At 39.3% G+C, this 21,499-nt stretch overlaps 1 protein-coding gene across 3 annotated transcripts in view; it reads left to right on the plus strand.

Annotated features, from left to right (window-relative positions):
* Positions 1-4,734: 4,734 nt before the first annotated feature.
* patj (PATJ crumbs cell polarity complex component) overlaps positions 4,735-21,499 on the plus strand; it is a 193,416-nt gene continuing 176,651 nt past the window's right edge. For all 3 annotated transcript variants that reach the window (XM_085775262.1, XM_085775264.1, XM_085775265.1), the window contains exons 1-5: positions 4,735-4,790; positions 4,905-5,068; positions 13,078-13,302; positions 14,224-14,366; positions 19,874-20,072. In XM_085775262.1, coding sequence (XP_085631388.1) covers positions 4,769-4,790; positions 4,905-5,068; positions 13,078-13,302; positions 14,224-14,366; positions 19,874-20,072 — 753 coding nt within the window. In that variant the 5' untranslated portion in view covers positions 4,735-4,768. The remainder of the gene's footprint in view (positions 4,791-4,904; positions 5,069-13,077; positions 13,303-14,223; positions 14,367-19,873; positions 20,073-21,499) is intronic.

The raw sequence follows: 21,499 nt of genomic DNA on the forward strand, positions 1-21,499 counted from the left end.
GATAAAGGTGGACTGAATTAAATGTGTTTTATAGCCGAGTTGTTGGTCTTTCTAACCAATTTTACAGTTTTATACTGCACTTTTGCCTTGGTATTAGCTACAGATACTGCACTTTTGCCTTGGTTTTACTCCAATGGAATCATAAAGTATATTATAGGATGTAGGGAGTACAGTTAGTCTTTGCAGATACTGCACGTTGCCTTGGTTTCACAGAGCTTTTTTTGGATGGACAGCAAAATAAAACCCCCAATAACTCTGGAAATTTTAGCAGTATCATATCAAATTCTACCAGATTGAAGAGAATATGCCTTTACACTTTTGATTGGTCAAAACAGTGACACAATTGTTTTTTATTTTTATTTTAACCACAAATGTGCCATTGTCTCACTTTGGTTTCTGTGATGTAATTCAATAAGTTTGGTCTTGACTGCAACCATAGACGGTAAAAAGAATGGACGTAGCGTCCGTGACGTCACCCATTGGTTTTGGGGAGTCGTTTTTGTGACTCAAATATGGCGGCCTGAACAGCGCCATGTTGGATTGGCCGGCCGAGAACCCGCCCACTGGCCTCGAAGCAGCTGTCCACGGAGCTGCTCGGACCTGTCACTCAACGTTTCCGCGCCCTGATTGGTCAGAGATTTAACCTTATAACAGTAAAACTGTAGAGTTAAAAAAAAAAATTCACCCCCCTCAGAGTGTGTGCGGGGGTAGAAACTATCGATTGAGACGAAAAAACGTTCTGACACCAGGCTTTTAACATGTTTACTGAGGATGTAAAGTGGGTGATTTTAACATGGGGGTCTATGGGGAATGCTCCCTTCTGACACCAGACCCCAGAGGAAGAAGAGGGGATTGCAGTTTGTTGAACGCGGAAGTGACTTCACTTCTCAGACCGACAACTGCCCCCTTGACTGCAACACTATAAATGGTTTCATTTAAGTTATAAGTATATATATTTAGGCCTATAATACATCCCACATTTTTAATGCATTTATTGTTTTTTTTTGTAATGAATTGAATAACCAATTGTTATTTATTTAACATCAACTGTTGTTGTATGATTCATGTTGTAGTGTTTTTTTTAATCACTGTTTCATTTCATTTATTTAGATCTCAATTAGCTTTGGCTAATGGAGTTCAAACCTCACAAACCTCCCTTTTGTATCCACTCATAACATCAACACATGTGTAAGAACTTACACAACTGAAATAATTTCTCAATATTCATCCAAGAAAAGGAAAAAACATTTTTTATTTATTTATTATTTTCATATTTTAGTTATTGCAGTAAATTGACAACAATGTGATAATAACCATAGCCTAACTACAAAAAGCATCTACAGTGAGCAGACGTGCTGTTAAGATAGTTTTATTTCTACTGACATTACTACTTTCGAGCTCCAAAGATGATGCAAATTTTAGTTTTGGTGGAAAAACAAAAATTCAACTGAAATAACGAATGTCAAAGATATAAATAGCAGCAATGAACAAAACCGAACAAAAAAAACTTAATTATGATTAAAAAGTAAGAATGTACAAAACATCAACACTGGATTTGTGTTTGGTGTCTATGATTTTCTATTTCTTTACGGTTTTTCTTCATTCTTTTATGTCCAGCGTTTTTCTCTTTACATTATGTTATAGTTTAGTTAGAATGTATTTTTCCTTCCTACAATTGCGGTTGTATATGCACACTATTATTATTATTATTATTATTATTATTATGAATTTAGTAGTAAATTCAGAGGAACATTTAAGTTATTGTATTATAGGGAGAAGGGGTGGGACTTGATAGTCTTAGATTTCTCCTCACTCCTTTTTGAACATGTGTTGAGGTTTTGTTGTGGTAGTTTTTTTGTTTTTTGTTTTTTTTGTTTTTCAATCAATGAATCAGCGTTTCGGTTACACAAAATTAATCTACTTACTTTACTCAAAAAAAAAATAAAAAATCAGAGCAGTGGCTCGTCGTGTAAGTTAGCGTCCTGTGTTTTCCCACAGCGCCTGAACGCAGCATTAAAGCGACACTACAGCTGCTGCCAGTGGAGCCAGTTAAAGATGTGAGTTATTAAACCAGTTTTTAACACTATTTAAACCCTGTTGTGTGTCCGTGTGCGTGAGCGTGTGGACTGTCCGCGTCTTCCTCTCACTCTTCATCCGGATGGAAACTCAGACACACGTTTTATTCACGTTGTTTTTATTATATTAGTTGTAGTTCAGGTGCAGTTTCTAGGCTAAGTCACTAGCGTCGTGCTAAGGGAGGCTGGTGTTGTGTTGTGTTGAAGTTGTGTTGTGTTGAAGTTGTGCAGTTAAAGTGGTTTTAAAGCAGTAAACACACACACACAGAGGTTGTGCAGGTTTAATAATAATAATGTCGCGTTTGGTTTGTTAAAGTGTGTTAACGTGACGTCACAGCTGCTCGCTCAGGTTTACACTTTGATGCACCTGTTGTGTTGTTGTTGTTGTTGTTGTTGTTGAGATTTATATCCTAAAAAAACACACACACAGACACACAAACACACTCATTATTTATTATTAATAGTAGATAAATGTAATGTCATATATCCCATAACCCCCCCACGCCCCCTCCCCCCCTCCCCCCCTCCCTCTGAGCCGTTGAGTTTCACTTCCTGCTTCTCAGGTGAGATCACAGGTGTGTGTGTGTGTGTGTGTGTGTGTGTGTGTGTGTGTGTGTGTGTGTGTGTGTGTGTGTGTGTGTGTGTGTGTGTGTGTGTGTGTGTGTGTGTGTGTGTGTGTGTGTGTGTGTGTGTGTGTGTGTCCTCCCTCCCCCCACGCACACAATCACTGAGTGAGACGTTCACGGACCGGTTTCGGTGCAGCTGAATGTGTAAAGGTTGGGGATGTGTGTGTGTGTCTTTTGTTATTTGACCCTGTGTGTGTGTGTGTTTGTGTGTTTGCTGATAACGGGCTGATAACGACGTCACCTGAACGCACCACAGAGACTTCACACGGGGTTAGTTTACAGGTATTAACATGTTCAGATGGTTTTTAAAGCAAACACCACAAGTGAATATATTATATATTTATATAAGTATCTATATTATGGTTGTATGATTTCTAGTGATCAGATTATATCAATAAACACAGTAGTCAGTGGTTGTGTGTGTGTGGTGCGTTTGAGGTCCTTGGTTTTCTGTCTCTTTTCATGTTGTGTCATTAGTCCCATTAAGTTTAGTTAGTGTGTCTTTGTGGTGGTGTGTTGTCTTTTTACTGTATCTTAGTGTTGTGGTCCCTTGTGGTGCTGTTGTGTGTGTTTGTTTTCTCCCTTTTTAAGGTAGTTTAGTTTAGTGAGTCTTTGTGTTGATTTTATGTTGTTTTTGTGTTGTTTTATGGATGTGTAGTGTCTTTTTGTGTTGGTCTTTGGTCTTTCTGTGGAGGTTTAGTGTCTCTTAGGTCATTTTGTGTCTCTTTGTGTAGCCTAGTTATTTTTTTTGGTGGTAGCCTATATTTTGTCACCTGAACGCACCACAGAGACTTCACACGGGGGTTGTGTTGACAGTTATTAAAATGTTCAGATGGTTTTAAAGCAAACACCACAAGTGAATATATTTATATTTATATATTTATCTATATTATGGTTATATGATTTCTAGTGATCAGATTAGATAAACACAGCAGCCTGCAGCCTATTGGCCTAGTTAGTGGTTGTGTGTGTGTGTGTGTGTGGTGCGTTTGAGGTCCTTGGTTTTCTGTCTCTTTTCATGTTGTGTCATTAGTCCCATTAAGTTTAGTTAGTGTGTCTTTGTGAGGGTGTGTTGTTGTCTTTTTATCTTAGTGTAGGGCGTCACAATCAGAGAATTAATTTATTAATGTGTTGGTCAATCCCGTACACAGTTCTGTAACATTGTGTAACCATTGTAGAACATGTTTGTGTGTACTTTGTATTTTGTTTTGCTTTATCTTTTTCCTATTTTACTTTTATTCTGTCTTTCTTTTATTATTTAATTGTGCTTTTATGGCGACATGGATCCCCGTGGGTCTGAAATAAAGGAATGAATGAATGAGTGTTGTATTTATGGTTGTTTTCTACCTGTTTAAGGTAGTTTAGTGAGTCTTTGTGTTGATTTCATGTCATTTTTGTGTTGTTTTATGGATGTGTAGTGTTTTTTTGTGTTGGTCTTTGGTCTTTCTGTGGATGTGTAGTGTCTCTTAGGTCATTTTGTGCCTTTTTGTGTTAGTTTGATGTTTTTTGTTTTTGTGTCTTTGTGTTGATTTTATGTCATTTTTGTGTTGTTTTATGGTTGTGTAGTGTGTCTTAGGGAATTTTGTGCGTCTTTGTGTTAGTTTTATGTTTTTTGTGGGATATTTTGTCTTTTTGTGGCAGTTTTTTTATGTCTTTGTGTTGATTTTATGTCATTTTGTGTTTCTTTGTGTCTTTTTGTGTTGGTCTTTGGTCTTTCTGTGGATGTGTAGGTGTCCCTGAGGTAATTTTGTGTCTCTTTGTGTTTAGTTTTATGATTTTTGTGGTGCTTATGTCTTTTTGTGCCAGTTTTTTGTGTCTTTATGTTGATTTTAAGTCATTTTGCTGTTTTTTTTTTGTCTCTTTCTGTCAGTTTTTCAGTCTGTGAGTCTTGACGGAGCAGTGAACTTCACCTTCTGGAGTTTTATAGCATCTTTTCTTGTGATCGCCCATATGATAGGCCTATAATATAATATAATGATATAATAATAAAGTTTTCCTCCTCTGCTGCTGCTCTGATCTCTGCTCAGATCGATCCAGACCCTCGGACTCGGACTTGGAGGGACCAGGATGTTTGAAAACGTCCCGGCAGGTAAACAACAAAAAACACAACGGTCTCAGCTGTTTGTCTGCAGCTCACTGCTGAGGTGAAGATGATCAGCTGTGTGTTCACCCCGTGTCTGTGTGTCTGTGTGTGTGTGTTTAGTGCCGGCGGTGCTGGGGGCTCTGGACCGGCTGCAGGCCCAGCTGGTCCAGAGGGAGGAGTGGACCCACAGCGACGCGCTGAGCAGCCTGAAGGACACGCTGCAGAGTCCTCTGTTCAGCCACATCCTCACGCTGCAGCACTCCATCACGCAGCTACGCAGCCAGGTGAGAGACCAACACAACACAACCAGAACCACAACCAGGACCAGAACTAGAGTAAAACCAGAGCAGGACCAGAACCAGAACCAGAACTGGGACAGAAACAGAGTAAAACCAGAGTAGGACCATTTATTTATAGATAGAAACCAGCCCAACGACTGTCCTGGTGCAGATCAAGTTTCAAAGTAAAAGGCCGTTCCAAACTGAAAAGTCCGAGGCCTCTGGAGTGACGTAAAAATCCTTTAATTCTCAGGGATAATCAACACGTTTCCACTTAAAGGGATAGTTCATCCAAAATTGAAATTTCCTAACTCATCATCTCCTCCTCCCCCTCATGTGGACTAAGGGCTGGGAGAAGTTTCAGAGTCCTCCGTGGCTTCTCTGAGTTACAGGGGGTCTCGGCGTAGCAGTGCATGTCCATATGACGGTTGCAAATGGATACCAACTGTCTTCGTAACAAAAAGACACACCAAAAAACATCCAAATACCTCCATGCTGCTCGTATGTAATGTCCATCTTGTATTGAAGCCCCGACATGAGAAATTGTCCCGAAAAAAATTAAATAAGTCTATATTTTAAGCTTGTTTTGTAGCGGAAGCTTCTCGAAGCTCCTCAATTTGGACGAACCAGGAATAGATGCATAGATAGAAACCAGCCCAACGACTGTCCTAGTGCAGATCGAGTTGCAAAGTAAAAGGCAGCTCCAAACTGAAAAGTCCGAGGCCTCTGGAGTAGCCTAACGTAAAAATCCTTTAATTCTCAGGGATAATCAACAAGTCTTTATCAGGATATGAGCCAACTGATTGATTACACGGGTGTTTTAAATCACGTAGTAGAACCCATAAGAGTCATGTGACCCGGCAAAAACACAAGATACTATAATGTATAGACATCAGAAACATCACATTTAAAAGATAAACACAGTAGACACATTATCAAGAAATAGCATTCATATCATATTATTTCACAAAAAAGGAGAAAGAAATCTGTTGGTAATGTCGGTAATGTTATGAGCCATTAGCCGTGCTGCCGTATTGGACGGAGCAAACGGTTTTGTGGGGCTGTTGTTTATGGTGTTTATTTGCTGCCATAAATCAAGAGCATGTTATATTGATTTGAGAGCATTATTTTTTTGATTTCACGTTCAGATTTAGTGATATTGTCTGTCAAAACTCTGCTCTCGCATTCAAATGTTGCCCTGCTCGTGCTCCAACTGTGTGCTCGCACTCGGTTATATTATGAATGCGAGAGCAGAGTTTTGACAGACAATATCACAAAATCTGAACGTGAAATCCAAAAATAGCCTAATGCTCTCAAATCAATATAATATGCTCTTGATTTATGGCAGCAAATAACCACCATAGTTGTTCAGCTTCAGGTCTTCTGTTTAGGAGGAGTTTTCTATTGAAGGTTTGAACCTTCGTCAGGACATCGTCAACAGTCTCTTTACTGTAACTCCTCTGTTCAAAACAGCCTGTTCATCTAAAACATGTCGTTGTCACAGTCTTCAGTCTCTGGAAGTAGAAACAAGATGTTTTGGTACCAACCAACTCATTACATTTATTCTTTTAGTTGGAACGAAACATTTCTGCTGCCGGTGGTCGACCAATGATAAATGGATGTTTAATTCTGTAACTGTACAAGACCTCTTCTTATATATATATATATATATATATATATATTGTATATAATGTTAGTGAGGGCAGAGCAGACTCCAGATGTCTGTGTCTGAAACGCTTCAGGACTGAAGTCAGTTCATGGAGACTCCTGGAGTTGTGTGTTCTCAGGTCCAATCACAGCTCAGTAGACGATGAGGTTGAACGCAGCTCGGCTCGGCTCGGCTCGGCTCGGCTCGGCTCGGCTCGGCTCGGCTCGGCTCGGCTCGGCTCGGCTCGGCTCAGCTCAGCTCAGCTCAGCTCAGCTCAGCTCTGCTCACAAGGGCTGTGTTCGAAACCACATACTCCATACTACATACTTCCATACTACATACTTCCATACTCCATACTACATACTAATCGATCATACAGTATGCAGAGCGTTCACACTGCTGCGTACTATGATAACCCACAATGCATTTCGCTCCTGCCCGAGCCGAAATCAGCCGCCCTGAAGCTGATTTCACTTAAGCTCTAAACTGTGTAAATATATAACTTCAGCAACATTTGAAACATTTTCAGGCGAGAAAGTACTACTTCGTATCCCCATGGTGTTGAAAAAATGACAAAATAACACCTATTTACAATTTTAGTCGGACGAAGTCGGACTTCTCTGGCGTTAGTAAAACCAGCCGTAGTGAGCACTGTACTTCCGGTTTCTGTGTCAAAATAAAGCACCCGTTGCAATTGACCATAAAGAAAGCCGTTACAATGACGTCAGTGCTCTTACTTTATAAACAGGAAGTGAACCTGTCCCCACTGTGGCTAGCTTGCTCACATTTGTATTGCTGCCCCTCCATTTTTCCTCTCGTCCGCTCGGCTCCTCCTTCTCCGTTCTTTTTTTTTTTTTTTTTCTCGCGGCAAGGAAGAGGCGGTCCTTGACGTCACGTTGCGTTGCATCTTGGGTAGTTTGAGTATGAGTAGTGACCTCATGATGTATACTCAACATTTCGGCCGAATGTAGTATGCATCCGGGAACTTCTCGCCTACTGCAAATCGCATACTGCGCAGTGTGAACATACTGCATACTCAAATCGTTAGTATGAGTAGTACGAGTAGTAGGAGAAGTATGCGGTTTCGAACACAGCCAAGGAGAGTTAGTTGTGTGCTGCAGTAAAATGCGTCCATGTGGAAACGGTGTTTAGGTGGAACTAACGTTCTGGGGCACAGAGCCTGTTATGGCCCCGCCGGGGGGGGCAACCAGCCGCCCCGTAGCTCCGCCCTCTGTTCCTCTGTATGGGAACCATGGTGATGACTCCATTGATCTGATTGGTCAGTAGCAGTAGTAGTAATTTATTTGTCCATTCAATGAAACATAAAACATATACACACACAGATCAGTTGAAGATTACAAACTGAAAACGGTAAGTAATGTCAAAACAAAACAAGCAGAACCATCTTTTAGTAATAATAATTAACTTACTTTATCCTAATGTTATATATTTATTCAATACATTGATTTTAAACATTATTTTAAATTGGCTAGTGGCTACTAGTTGTACATGTTTTTAATTCATTATCAAGGCTATTCCATAAGTTTACTCCGATAACCGATCTGCATTTGCCTTTAGTGTTTGTCTTTGCTTTTGGTTTGTTTAGAAGGCAGACCCCCCCTGACTGACCCCCCCTGACTGACCTATCGGTTGGTAGGTCGAGCTGTTGTTGGGTTTTTAGAGCCGGTTTTCTCTGAAGTTAAAGGGATAGTTCAACATTTCGTCAAATTGGCCCATCACCATAATCCCTGTAGTCATAGTAGTAGGTTTGTTACCTTTAATTGTCGGTGCAAGCTGTTTTTAGAACGGCGGAGCAGAGCCGTGAGCTGCTCAGAGCTACGCTACGGAGGCTCATTATGGGATTTCTTTGTTGGTTTCCCTCATCAAACTCATCAAATACACAATCCAACAACTCCACAACGCTCTGGTGGACAAGTTGTGAGCTGCACATTCACCACGCTATGAGATAATAACACAACGTTACCACACAGAGTTGTTTTAGAGGGAAATTCATGTAAAACCACTGATGCACGTTGCCTTCAGGGACAGTTTTTCATCAACAGTCTCTGTATTTCAGGTCTGTAGGAGTTCAGCCTTTTACCCTCGACTTTTGACGACTTTTTAAAAAAAAAATCCTGCTTCAGCGTTCAGAGAAGTGGGCGTGGCCTGACGGCGGTGTGTAGCTCCTCCTCCTCCTGTTGCAGCTCAGTGTTTCCTATCAGCATCACCTCCTCCTCTCCTCCTCCTCTCCTCCCCCGCCCCTCCTCTCCTCCTCTCCTCCTCCTCTCCTCCTCCTCCCCTCCTCCTCCCCCCCTCCTCTCCTCCTCTCCTCCTCCTCCTCTCCTCCACCCCCCTCCTCTCCTCCTCTCCTCCTCCCCTCCTCCTCCCCCCTCCTCCTGTGGATGTGTAGTGTCTTTTTGTGTTGGTCTTTGGTCTTTCTGTGGATGTGTAGTGTCTCTGAGGTCATTTTGTGTCTCTTTGTGTTTAGGTTTATGATTTTTTTGTGGTGTTTATGTCTGTTTGTGCCAGTTTTTTGTGTTTTTATGTTGATTTTGTGTCTTTCTGCATCGTATTGTGGATGTGTAGTGTCTCTTCGTCGTGGTCTTCTGTCTTTTTGTGCCAGTTTTTTGTGTCTTTATGTTGATTTTATGTCTTCTTGCTGTTTTTTTGTCTCTTTCTGTCAGTTTTTCAGTCTGTGAGTCTTGACGGTGCAGTGAACTTCACCTTCTGGTGTTTTTTAGCATCTTTTCTTGTGATTGGCGATATGATAGGCCACCCACCGAAGTGGGCGTGGCCTGACGGCGGTGTGTAGCTCCTCCTCCTCCTCCTGTTGCAGCTCAGTGTTTCCTATCAGCATCACCTCCTCCTCTCCTCCTCCTCTCCTCCTCTCCTCCCCTCCTCCTCCCCCTCTCCATCTGTATTCAGCTGCAGCTCGTCCTGACGTGGCGGCGTCAGCCTTTACAATAAACAATCTGCAGCCAAATTAAGATAATGGCAATAACCGCTGGGCGCTGGGCTTCATATTCTAAGTGCTGCGAAGGTCAGAGCAGAGAGTCTATGAATGCGTCGCTGTATGAAGCCGGGACTTCTCTCTCTCCCTCTCTCCCTCTCTCTTTATTTCTTTATTTCTTTATTTATTTATTTATTTCCCCCTCCCTCCCTCCTCCGGCTCTCTGCGGATCTATCAAGCTCTAATATCTAAAAAAGAGTTCTATATATGTATCTATATTATGGTTGTAGATGATTTCTAGTGATCAGATTAGATGAACACAGCAGCCTATTGGCCTAGTTAGTGGTTTATTTATTTATTTATTTATTTATTTATGATTTTTGTGGTGTTTATGTCTGTTTTTGTGCCAGTTTTTTGTGTCTTTGTGTTGATTTTGTGTCTTTCTGTGTTATTTTGTAGATGTGTAGTGTCTCTTCTGACTTTTTGTGCCGGTTTTTTGTGTTGATTTTATATCATTTTGTGTTTAGTGTTTTATTTTTTGGATGTGTAGCTATGTGTAGTGTCTTTGGTTTTTCTGTGGATGTGTAGTGTCTCTTAGGTCATTTTGTGCCTTTTTGTGTTAGTTTGATGTTTTTTTGTGGTGTTTTTTGTCTTTTTGTGGCAGTTTTTTGTGTCTTTGTGTTGTCTTTCTTTATTTCTTTATTTATTTTCCCCTCCCTCCCTCTCTCCTCCCTCTCTCCTCCCTCCCTCCCTCCCTCCCCCGGCTCTCTGCGGATCTATCAAGCTTTAATATCTAGTGTCTTGGTGTGAGTAACGGCCTTGTCGAGGCGTATTGATGAAATGGCTGCTGATCTTGCTCCGTCAGCCGGGGCCTAAATAAGCCGCAGACTGATAAGTTTCCACAATGTGAGTGTAAAGGTCATTAATACATTACCTGTTCAGAGAGCGAGCGGCCGCCCGCCGCAAGAGGAATCTATTGATTTTCTTTTCCCTTCCCCTCCCTCCACTTACCCCCGGGCCGCTCCGCTTCATTTTTTAAAACTCTGTGTCTTTCTTTTCTTTTCTTTCTTTCTTCCTTCTTCTTCCACAACGTCCTTGTTGCATATAAGGGCGCTTCCCTTCCCTCCCATCCCCATCCCTTCCATCCCTCTCCATCTCTCCATCTCTCTCTCTGTGTTGAATGAATCTTTGTTTTTATGTTTGGTGGTAAAACCTGAAGCTGCTGGAGGAAGAAGAGGAAGTTCATGGCACCGGTCCAACGTTAGGAGAGACCACAGAAATAACACACACACACACACATAGTGGACTAGAGTGTGTGTAGCTACATGAGTCCATGTTGGTTCTAATTAGGGCTGGGTATCGTTTAAAAATGTCCGATACCAGTACCCTTAACACGATACCGATACCAATGAGTACTTCATTCGATACTTTTTTTCAATTTCATTAGATACTAATCATGTGAAAAGAAAGCAATCGGTTACATGAATGTCACCACTCCTCCCCATTCAAAAGATTTTTTACTAGGGATGGGACATGAATAGTCCTTCAATAAAATTAAAAAAATCAAATAGTTTATGAGACAATCGTCTTGTATGAAAAAATGTAAATGTTTCCTTTTCACTGGTGCAGAAAGAGAAACATGGAAAGACTCCACCAGAGAGTTCTGTGTCAAATAAAAAACAAATGAAACTGAGGTGCAACAAACTCTGCACGGTGCGGATTCTGATTAGAAGCTGCCGGAAAATATTGATGTAATAGTAGTTTACACCGGGAGAGGAGACTTCCTGGTTTAGATGAGCGCTCATTACGTAACGAGGGCTTCACTGAACGGTGCCGCTGTGATCAGAAGCAGTAACGGTGAGTCTCAATGTCCGCCATTTCATTTTTAAATGACAGGCAGCTGTTCAGTCGGTGATTTAAAACGATAGATTAGCGGTTTCTTGATCTGGGTACAAAAAGAATCGATTGCAGGTATCGATTGACAGGCGCAGTTTCGATACTACTTGGTTGGTACTGGGTTGTTTCGGTCGGTACCTGAAAAGTATTGAGTACCGATACCCAGCCCTAGTTCTAACGGGTTCGTTAAAGGCTGCAGATGCGGCTCTACACGGCCCAGTTTGTTAAAAAAAGGGTTTGATCTGGATTTATAAATCCCTTGTTTTTCCATCCAGGATCAATAATCAATAATTTATCTTTACCTTTATCCCAGTTGGATTGGATCTAGATCCAAACTTCTCTAGATGAGCAGATCTAGATCCTGAGTGTTAGATGTGACTGAAGCTGAAACATGTTCTAAACAGCCAGACCTGATCTGACCCGCAAAAAATAAATAAAAAAGCAAATGTACAGCACATTAGTCAAATACATTGTGAATATTTTCAAATTGTGTGTCAAATTCAAACTTCAACTTTCAGATTTCATTTGATTATCCAGTAGTTGGGGGAACGTTCTTCATTTGTAGAATAATCAAAAGTTAACTGTATTTACTTTATCGGTGTTATGAAAATAAATAGAAAATAGGAAGTAGAAGTGGCGTGTGGTCTTCTGCGCCACACGTTGGTCTATGCACGGGAAACACTGTCCTACTAAAAAGTTCTGAGCAACACAAACTGAGAGTTTGATCCAGATTAAAACAGAGACTGGATCACGTGGTCTGATCTGGTCTCAGAAAGTCTCAGTTTTTTAGTTTTGAAACAACTCATTTTCAGGATTTGATCCGATCCATGATCCAGAATCCAATCAGATTGCTTTATAGTCGACTTGCCAGCCCATAGGGCCCCATTGTGAACCCGGAAATGTTGAGTACCCCAAAGTTTTATGTTAGAAATAGATAGTATGGGTCCCCAATATTCAGAAACTGCCGGATGCTAACTTATATATATTGGACAATTAGCATAACTGACATAATTAGCATAAATTAGCATAATTGCCTATATGGGCAATATTTCAACAAAATTGACTTGGCTGATATGGGCAATATTGGAGTGGTTTTAGGGGTTATTGATGATGCTGAATCCATTTCTGACATTTTCAAAATTCAAAATGGCTGTCTAAACCGGAACCGATTTTGATGGATTTCAAAATCTGGTCATCGGTTTAGACAGCCATTTTGAATTTTGAAACGTTACCACACAGAGGTGTTTTAGAGGGAAATACAGAGACTGTTGATGAAAAACTGTCCCTGAAGGCAACGAGCATCAGTGGTTTTGCATGAATTTACCTCTAAAACAACTCTGTAATGAACCTACTGCTATGACTATAGGGATTATGGCAATGGACTTGGATTTTCAGTCAAACAGCTTCACACTGTCAAACATGTATCACCTCCTATCTGACAGCCTCTCCCCTCTTCCTCCTCCTCTTCCTCCTCCTCCTCCTCCTCTCCTCCTCCTCCTCCTCCTCTTCTTCCTCCTCTAGTTGAGCAGCATGCCTCCTGACGGCTGCAGTGAGTTCAGTTTCTCTCCGAAGGGTCAGCTGATCGTGAGTAATCCAGCAGCGGCGGCGGCGGCGAGCGGCTCGGCCCCGCCCACTCAGTCTGCTCCCCCTCCCCCCTCCCCCTCCTCCTCCATCCTGACCAATGGCTCGTCTCCGCCCGTCCATCAGACCGACCTCCTCCAGAAGTGGATCCTCGCCACCGCCAAAGTGGGTTGAGCCTTCACACACACACGACTGCAGACTGCACCTTTAAAGGGACAATGAGGAGTTTTGTTAAAGTGAAGTGTTTCCACACTACATTTATGAGCCTCCGCACCGTGAAATTCTTTGACCGGCGCAAGACAGACTCATGTTTTCATTCATCAAGAATTAAAGTCAGAGGTTGGAAGACGATCACATACCGTCGTAGTTCCCACCATAAACTGCAAAAAACTCGAAATCTTTCCAAGAATATTTGTCATATTTCTTGTCAAAATGTCTCATTTCTAGTCAAAACTAATCTCTTTCCACTTAAAATAAGACTCATCACCTAAAAATCAACTTGTTTTTAGATCATTTTCATTTGTTTCAAACTAATTCTCACTTGAAATAAGTAGAAAAATCTGCCAGTGAAAGCAGGTTTTTTGTGTTTGTAATAAGAAAGAAAAACTTGCTCCACTATCAGATTTTTCTACTTATTTCAAGTGAAAATCTGCTTGAAAGAAGTAAAAAGTGTCTAAAAACAAGCTGCTTTTTAACGTGATTTTACGTATAATGAGATTTGTATTGACTAGAAATGACATTTTCACTAGAAATAAGACAAATATTCTTGGTAAGATTTTGAGTTTTTGCAGTACCTAAACGGAGATTCGGCGGCGTTATTCTCATGACTCGCCACGAAACCGAAAGTAAAGAAACGCTGGTCGGCTCGCCCAGCATTTCCACCACCACTAATAATAACAAAATAACCATAGAGACAAAACCATAGATTTATCTAAAATGGACCATTAACAAGTGGTAACGGAGATTCATCCACATTAATATCAGACTTTTTATAACCAGATAGAAACTCCTGGTTGTCCCTTTAAACAGCAAATCACCAACCTGTGTGTGTATTGTGTGTATCTGTGTGTATGTGTGTGTGTTTAGGGTCGCCACACGGAGTTGGTCCGTCTGACTCGGCCCGTCTCGGGCGGCGGTCTGGGCTTCAGCGTGGTGGGTCTGAATCCAGCAGGAAGCAGCTGTCAGGGCGTCTTCGTCAAACACATCCAGCCTGGAGGCGTCGCACACAGGTCCAACTCATTAACTCATTACTATAATCATCATAATAATCATAATAATTAACGGGTTATAATGAGGCAGTCGTTAGTGGATCTGCAGATGAATAAATAAATATATAAGATGATTCTCTGTAGCACCACATCTTGTAATAAAAGTCTTGAACGCAACGTTTAATTAACTTTGCCGCATTTTGTAACAAGTTGTTACATCATGCACCAAATTATTACATTTTCTTCATATAAAAAGTGCAAAACCTGCATTTTGTAATAATTTGGTGCATTAACTTATAACAAAATGCGGCAAAGTTTATTAAACGTTGCATTCAAGAATTTTATTACAAAATGCGCCAGATTATTAGAAAATGCAGCGTTGTTACATATTGTGGTGCTACATGCACAATGAAAACATAAACCTCGTTAAAGAGCAGTACAGTTATTATGAAGTTATTCAATTAGGCCTATTTAACATGAGCAGTTGTAATGTAAAGTACAGAGGATGCTGCAGGAGATATTTTCATAATAAGAGTCTCTGAGGATGATAAGATAAGATGATGCACTGTATCGCCACATGATGTAATAATCTGCCGCATTTAGTAATAAAAGTCTTGAATGCAATGTTTAATAAACTTTGCCGCATTTTGTAACAAGTTGTTACATCATGCACCAAATTATTACATTTTCTTCATATAAAAAGTTCGAAACCTGCATTTGGTAATAATTTGGTGCATTATGTAACAACTTATAACAAAATGCGGCAAAGTTTATTAAACATTGCGTTTATTACAAAATGTGGCAGATTATTAGAAAATGCAGCGTTGTTACATATTGTGGCGCTACATGCACAATGAAAACATAAACCTTGTTAAAGAGCAGTACAGTTATTATGAAGTTATTCAATTAGTCCTATTTAACATGAGTAGTTGTAATGTAAAGAAAAGAGGAGGCTGCAGGAGATATTTTCTCAATAAGAGTCTCTGAGGATTTATTTTTTATTTTTTATTCATTTTGTAATTAGTTGTTACATAATGCACCAGATTATTACATTTTCTTCATATAAAAAGTGCAAAACCTGCATTTTGTAATAATTTGGTGCATTAACTTATAACAAAATGCGGCAAAGTTTATTAAACATTGCGTTCAAGAATGTTATTACAAAATGTGCCAGATTATTAGAAAATGCGGTGTTGTTACATATTGTGGCGCAACATGCACAATGAAAACATAAACCTCGTTAAAGAGCAGTACAGTTATTATGAAGTTATTCAATTATTTAACATGAGTAGTTGTAATGTAAAGAACAGAGGATGCTGCAGGAGATATTTTCACAATAAGAGTCTCTGAGGATGATAAGATAAGATGATTCTCTGTAGCACCACATGATGGAATAAAAGTCTTGAACGCAACGTTTAATAAACTTTGCCGCATTTTGTAACAAGTTGTTACATCATGCACCAAATTATTACATTTTCTTCATATAAAAAGTGCAAAACCTGCATTTTGTAATAATTTGGTCCATTATGTAACAACTTATCAAAAAATGCGGCAAAGTTTATTAAACATTGCGTTTATTACAAAATGTGGCAGATAATTAGAAAATGCAGCGTTGTTACATATTTATTGTGGCGCTACATGCACAATGAAAACATAAACCTCGTTAAAGAGCAGTACAGTTATTATTAAGTTATTCAATTAGGCCTATTTAACATGAGTAGTTGTAATGTAAAGAACAGAGGATGCTGCAGGAGATATTTTCACAATAAGAGTCTCTGAGGATGATAAGATAAGATGATGCACTGTAGCACCACATGATGTAATAAAAGTCTTGAACGCAATGTTTAATAAACTTTGCTGCATTTTGTAATTAGTTGTTACACAATGCACCAGATTATTACATTTTCTTCATATAAAAAGTGCAAAACCTGCATTTTGTAATAATTTGGTGCATTATGTAACAACTTATAACAAAATGCGGCAAAGTTCATTAAACATTGCATTCAAGATTTTTATTACAAAATGTGGCAGATAATTAGAAAATTCAGCGTTGTTACATATTTATTGTGGCGCTACATGCACAATGAAAACATAAACCTCGTTAAAGAGCAGTTATTATACATTATACACTATACAGTTATTATGAAGTTATTCAATTATTTAACATGAGTAGTTGTAATGTAAAGAACAGAGGATGCTGCAGGAGATATTTTCACAATAAGAGTCTCTGAGGATGATAAGATAAGATGATGCACTGCAGCGTCACACGATGTAATAATCTGACACATTTTGTAATAAAAGTCTTGAACACAATGTTTAATAAACTTTACCGCATTTTGTAACAAGTTGTTACATCATGCACCAAATTATTACATTTTCTTCATATAAAAAGTGCAAAACCTGCATTTTGTAATAATTTGGTGCATTAACTTATAACAAAATGCGGCAAAGTTTATTAAACGTTGCATTCAAGAATTTTATTACAAAATGTGGCAGATTATTACAAAATGCAGCATTGCTACATATTTATTGTGGCGCTACATGCACAATGAAAACATAAACCTCGTTAAAGAGCAGTTCAGTTATTATGAAGTTATTCAATTATTTAACATGAGTAGTTGTAATGTAAAGAAAAGAGGATGCTGCAGGAGATATTTTCACAATAAGAGTCTCTGAGGATGATAAGATAAGATGATGCACTGTAGCGCCACATGATGTAATAAAAGTCTTGAACGCAACGTTTAATAAACATTGCTGCATTTTGTAATTAGTTGTTACACAATGCACCAGATTATTACATTTTCTTCATATAAAAAGTGCAAAACCTGCATTTTGTAATAATTTGGTGCATTAACTCATAACAAAATGCGGCAAAGTTTATTAAACATTGCATTCAAGAATTTTATTACAAAATGCGACAGATTATTAGAAAATGCAGTGTTGTTACATATTGTGGCGCTACATGCACAATGAAAACATAAACCTCGTTAAAGAGCAGTACAGTTATTATTAAGTTATTCAATTAGGCCTATTTAACATGAGCAGTTGTAATGTAAAGAAAAGAGGATGCTGCAGAGATATTTTCATAATAAGAGTCTCTGAGGATGATAAGATAAGATGATGCACTGCAGCGCCACATGATGTAATAATCAGACACATTTTGTAATAAAAATCTTGAATGCAACGTTTAATAAACTTTACCGCATTTTGTAACAAGTTGTTACATCATGCACCAAATGATTACATTTTCTTCATATAAAAAGTGCAAAACCTGCATTTTGTAATAATTTGGTCCATTATGTAACAACTTATCAAAAAATGCGGCAAAGTTTATTAAACATTGCGTTTATTACAAAATGTGGCAGATTATTACAAAATGCAGCGTTGTTACATATTTATTGTGGCGCTACATGCACAATGAAAACATAAACCTCGTTAAATAGCGGTACAGTTATTATGGAGTTATTTAAGTAGGCCTATTTAACATGAGCAGTTGTAATGTAAAGAAAAGAGGATGCTGCAGAGATATTTTCACAATAAGAGTCTCTGAGGATGATAAGATAAGATGATGCACTGTAGCGCCACATGATGTAATAAAAGTCTTGAACGCAATGTTTAATAAACTTTGCTGCATTTTGTAACAAGTTGTTACACAATGCAACAGATTATTACATTTTCTTCATATAAAAAGTGCAAAACCTGCATTTTGTAATAATTTGGTGCATTATGTAACAACTTATAACAAAATGCGGCAAAGTTTATTAAACGTTGCATTCAAGATTTTTATTACAAAATGTGGCAGATAATTAGAAAATTCAGCGTTGTTACATATTTATTGTGGCGTTACATGCACAATGAAAACATAAACCTCGTTAAAGAGCAGTTATTATACATTATACACTATACAGTTATTATGAAGTTATTCAATTATTTAACATGAGTAGTTGTAATGTAAAGAACAGAGGATGCTGCAGGAGATATTTTCACAATAAGAGTCTCTGAGGATGATAAGATAAAATGATGCACTGCAGCGCCACATGATGTAATAATCTGACACATTTTGTAATAAAAGTCTTCAATGCAATGTTTAATAAACTTTACCGCATTTTGTAGCAAGTTGTTACATAATGCACCAAATTATTACAAAATGCAGGTGTTGCACTTTTTTTTATGAAGACATTTAATTATTTGGTGCAATATGTAACTTGCTTGCTACAAAATGCGGTAAAGTTTATTAAACATTGCATTCAAGACTTTTATTACAAAATGCGGCAGATTATTACAAAATGTGGCGCTACAATCAAAACATTTACCTCGTTAAAGAGCAGTACAGTTATTATGAAGTTATTCAATTATTTAACAATATATTTAATGCTGCAGGAGATATTTTCTCAATAAGAGTCTCTGAGGACTGTGTGGGTTAGGGTTATAATTTAAACAACATAAGTGTGTGTAATGCTTTTGTATTTTTTTTCTGTTTATTGAATTTTGCATATTAAAAAAACTAGTTTTCCATACAGTAGTAATTACAGATGTAAGTTCAACACAGAGTAGATACCAACGCCCCCACCTCCAGCCCCAACGGACACATGTAGTTAAATAGCAAAGAAAACCAAACTAACTAACAAAAAGATGGGATAGAGGAAGAGAGAAAGAGGATAAATCAATAAACAAGTGAATAAATTAATGAATGAATAGATAAAATAAATAGATAATAGTAAAAGTAATTGGCTACTAATAGAAGGAATCTCCTTGTTGTTTACAACTACTTCCTGGTAGAAAACCAGCATGAGAACAATAGTGACGGACGAGAGTTTCACTATATTTATCTACTTTTTCATGTCACTATATCACCGTTTAGACTAATCTGATGTTTGTAAAGTTTATAAAACCAATGATTGGACAAACATTACTATTTACGTGTGCACATTTTTGTAATTAGTCATGGTTATCATAGATTAGCCGGGCTAACGGTTAGCTACCTGTTTAACTTTAATAACTCAGTGACTCAATAAACGCTCCATGAAAAAATATTTTCTCCAGCGGATATCTGAGTTCCAACATGACTGAGCTAACTGGAGTAGTTTCATGTCGTGTCCCACAACGGGAGGGTTTTAACAGCTGACGACCTGGTGTTAGCTTAGCTACCGTTAGCTTAGCTACCGTTAGCTTAGCTACCGTTAGCTGTCCCTGTCAGCTGAGCCACTGATGCTTTCTAGACACTGTGATTCCCCCAAACTGAATAAATACAACACATAGCAACACAAAACACACACACAGAAATAGTAATGTTTCTTCAATCATTTCAGATTTGTCTAAACGGTGATAGGGCCTGAAAAATATGAGATATAGCTAAACTCTCGTTCGTTACTATTGATCTCATTCACATTACAGCTGGTTTTCTACCAGGAAGTAGAATGTAAACAACAAGGAGATTCTGTCTATAAAAACTGAATAAATAGATAAATGAGACCAATAAAGAGAGTGTGTATAGTTTTAATAACGGGTGGATTACTAACGCTCTTTAGGACCGGGCGTCTTATGGAGCGGGACCAGATCTTGGTGATCAACGGCAGCGCTCTGGAGCCGGGGCTCAGCCAGCAGCACGCGCTGACGCTGCTGCAGCAGCCGGGGGACGCCGTGGAGCTGGTGGTGGCCCGGGACCGCCCACCGCCCGCCACCGCTACCGCTGCTGCTGCTACCGCCACGTCCACCGCCGTCACCACGGTGAGGAGAACACTCTACAACACCCATCACTTCTAGAATCTGTGATCAGATTTGATTTTTGATCATAAAAAGACAAATAAGTTGAGATTTGAGATTTATTTATTTTTGTAAAAATGGGAACAGTACATATTGATGGACATGTGGGATTGTAGCCCAGTGGCTAATTTCCATCTCCAGTCCCATTGGCAGGTTGATGTTAGACATAAAAAACAATGATGATATAAAGTACAAGAGGCAGGACTAGGACAATAAAACACCTTGACATCTTACACAAAACATATATGAAGGACATAAACCAGCAGTTAACTGACCACAGACGGTTAACAGAGTGGGTAAGGGGACCAACAGGTTACTGAGAAGTTATAAAGAGCTACAGTGCTAGTTAAAGTGCTATGTGCTAGTTAAAGAGCTACAGTGCTAGTTAAAGTGCTATGTGCTAGTTAAAGAGCTACAGTGCTAGTTAAAGAGCTACAGTGCTAGTTAAAGAGCTACAGTGCTAGTTAAAGTGCTATGTGCTAGTTAAAGAGCTACAGTGCTAGTTAAAGTGCTATGTGCTAGTTAAAGAGCTACAGTGCTAGTTAAAGAGCTACAGTGCTAGTTAAAGTGCTACAGTGCTAGTTAAAGAGCTACAGTGCTAGTTAAAGTGCTACAGTGCTAGTTAAAGTGCTACAGTGCTAGTTAAAGTGCTATGTGCTAAAGTGCTGTTTGCTAAAGTGACGAGTTCATAAGTGCAAGATTGAATTGAATTGCACGATGCTCCAATAAAGTGCAGGATCGACTTAAATGCAGATGTGTGTCCAAGTTACATACTGGGGCTTCAAAACACCAACAACAATAGCAGCAGCAGCAGCGTAGAGGAGCGACACTGAAACCAGCTTTATCTGCAGTGTGTCATCACTCTCACACACACACACACACACACACTGGCTGTCACTCAGGACAAGCGGAGCTGAGAGAGCATCAATCACAGCTGGAGGTGGCTGTGCGGCCACGCCTGCGTATCAGAGTGAGACCTCGTGTTTATGACGGGCGGGCGGCGCGGCTGCTGACTTTGACTCAGATGATGTTTATGACCTCTGAGCCAATAGGAAATCAACTTAGTGCTCCACTTGCAGCATCGCTCCTGACAATATGTATTTAAGTCTGAGAGGAGCCGCGATCAATGAATGTCGACATGACGGCGGTGTCAAAGCCCGGCGGCGTGGGAGGAGGGAACACGGGAGGGGGAGGGGGGGACTGAGGATGAAAGAGGGAGAGTTTCCCAGGCTGCAGGTATCTCTGCGGAAACCTCTGTCTGTTTGTTTTTACCCGCAAAGCATCATGGGTGTTGGAGTCTTTGAATTCTAAAATAAAAGACACATTCAACCTCCTTCTAATCATTTTCTAACGGATCAATAACTCACATTTTTACAATGAGAAAAACTGAA

This window comes from Trachurus japonicus, chromosome 4 (assembly GCF_045865225.1).
Source record: "Trachurus japonicus isolate A0001 chromosome 4, Traja_1.0".
Taxonomy (NCBI): Eukaryota; Metazoa; Chordata; class Actinopteri; order Carangiformes; family Carangidae; genus Trachurus; species Trachurus japonicus.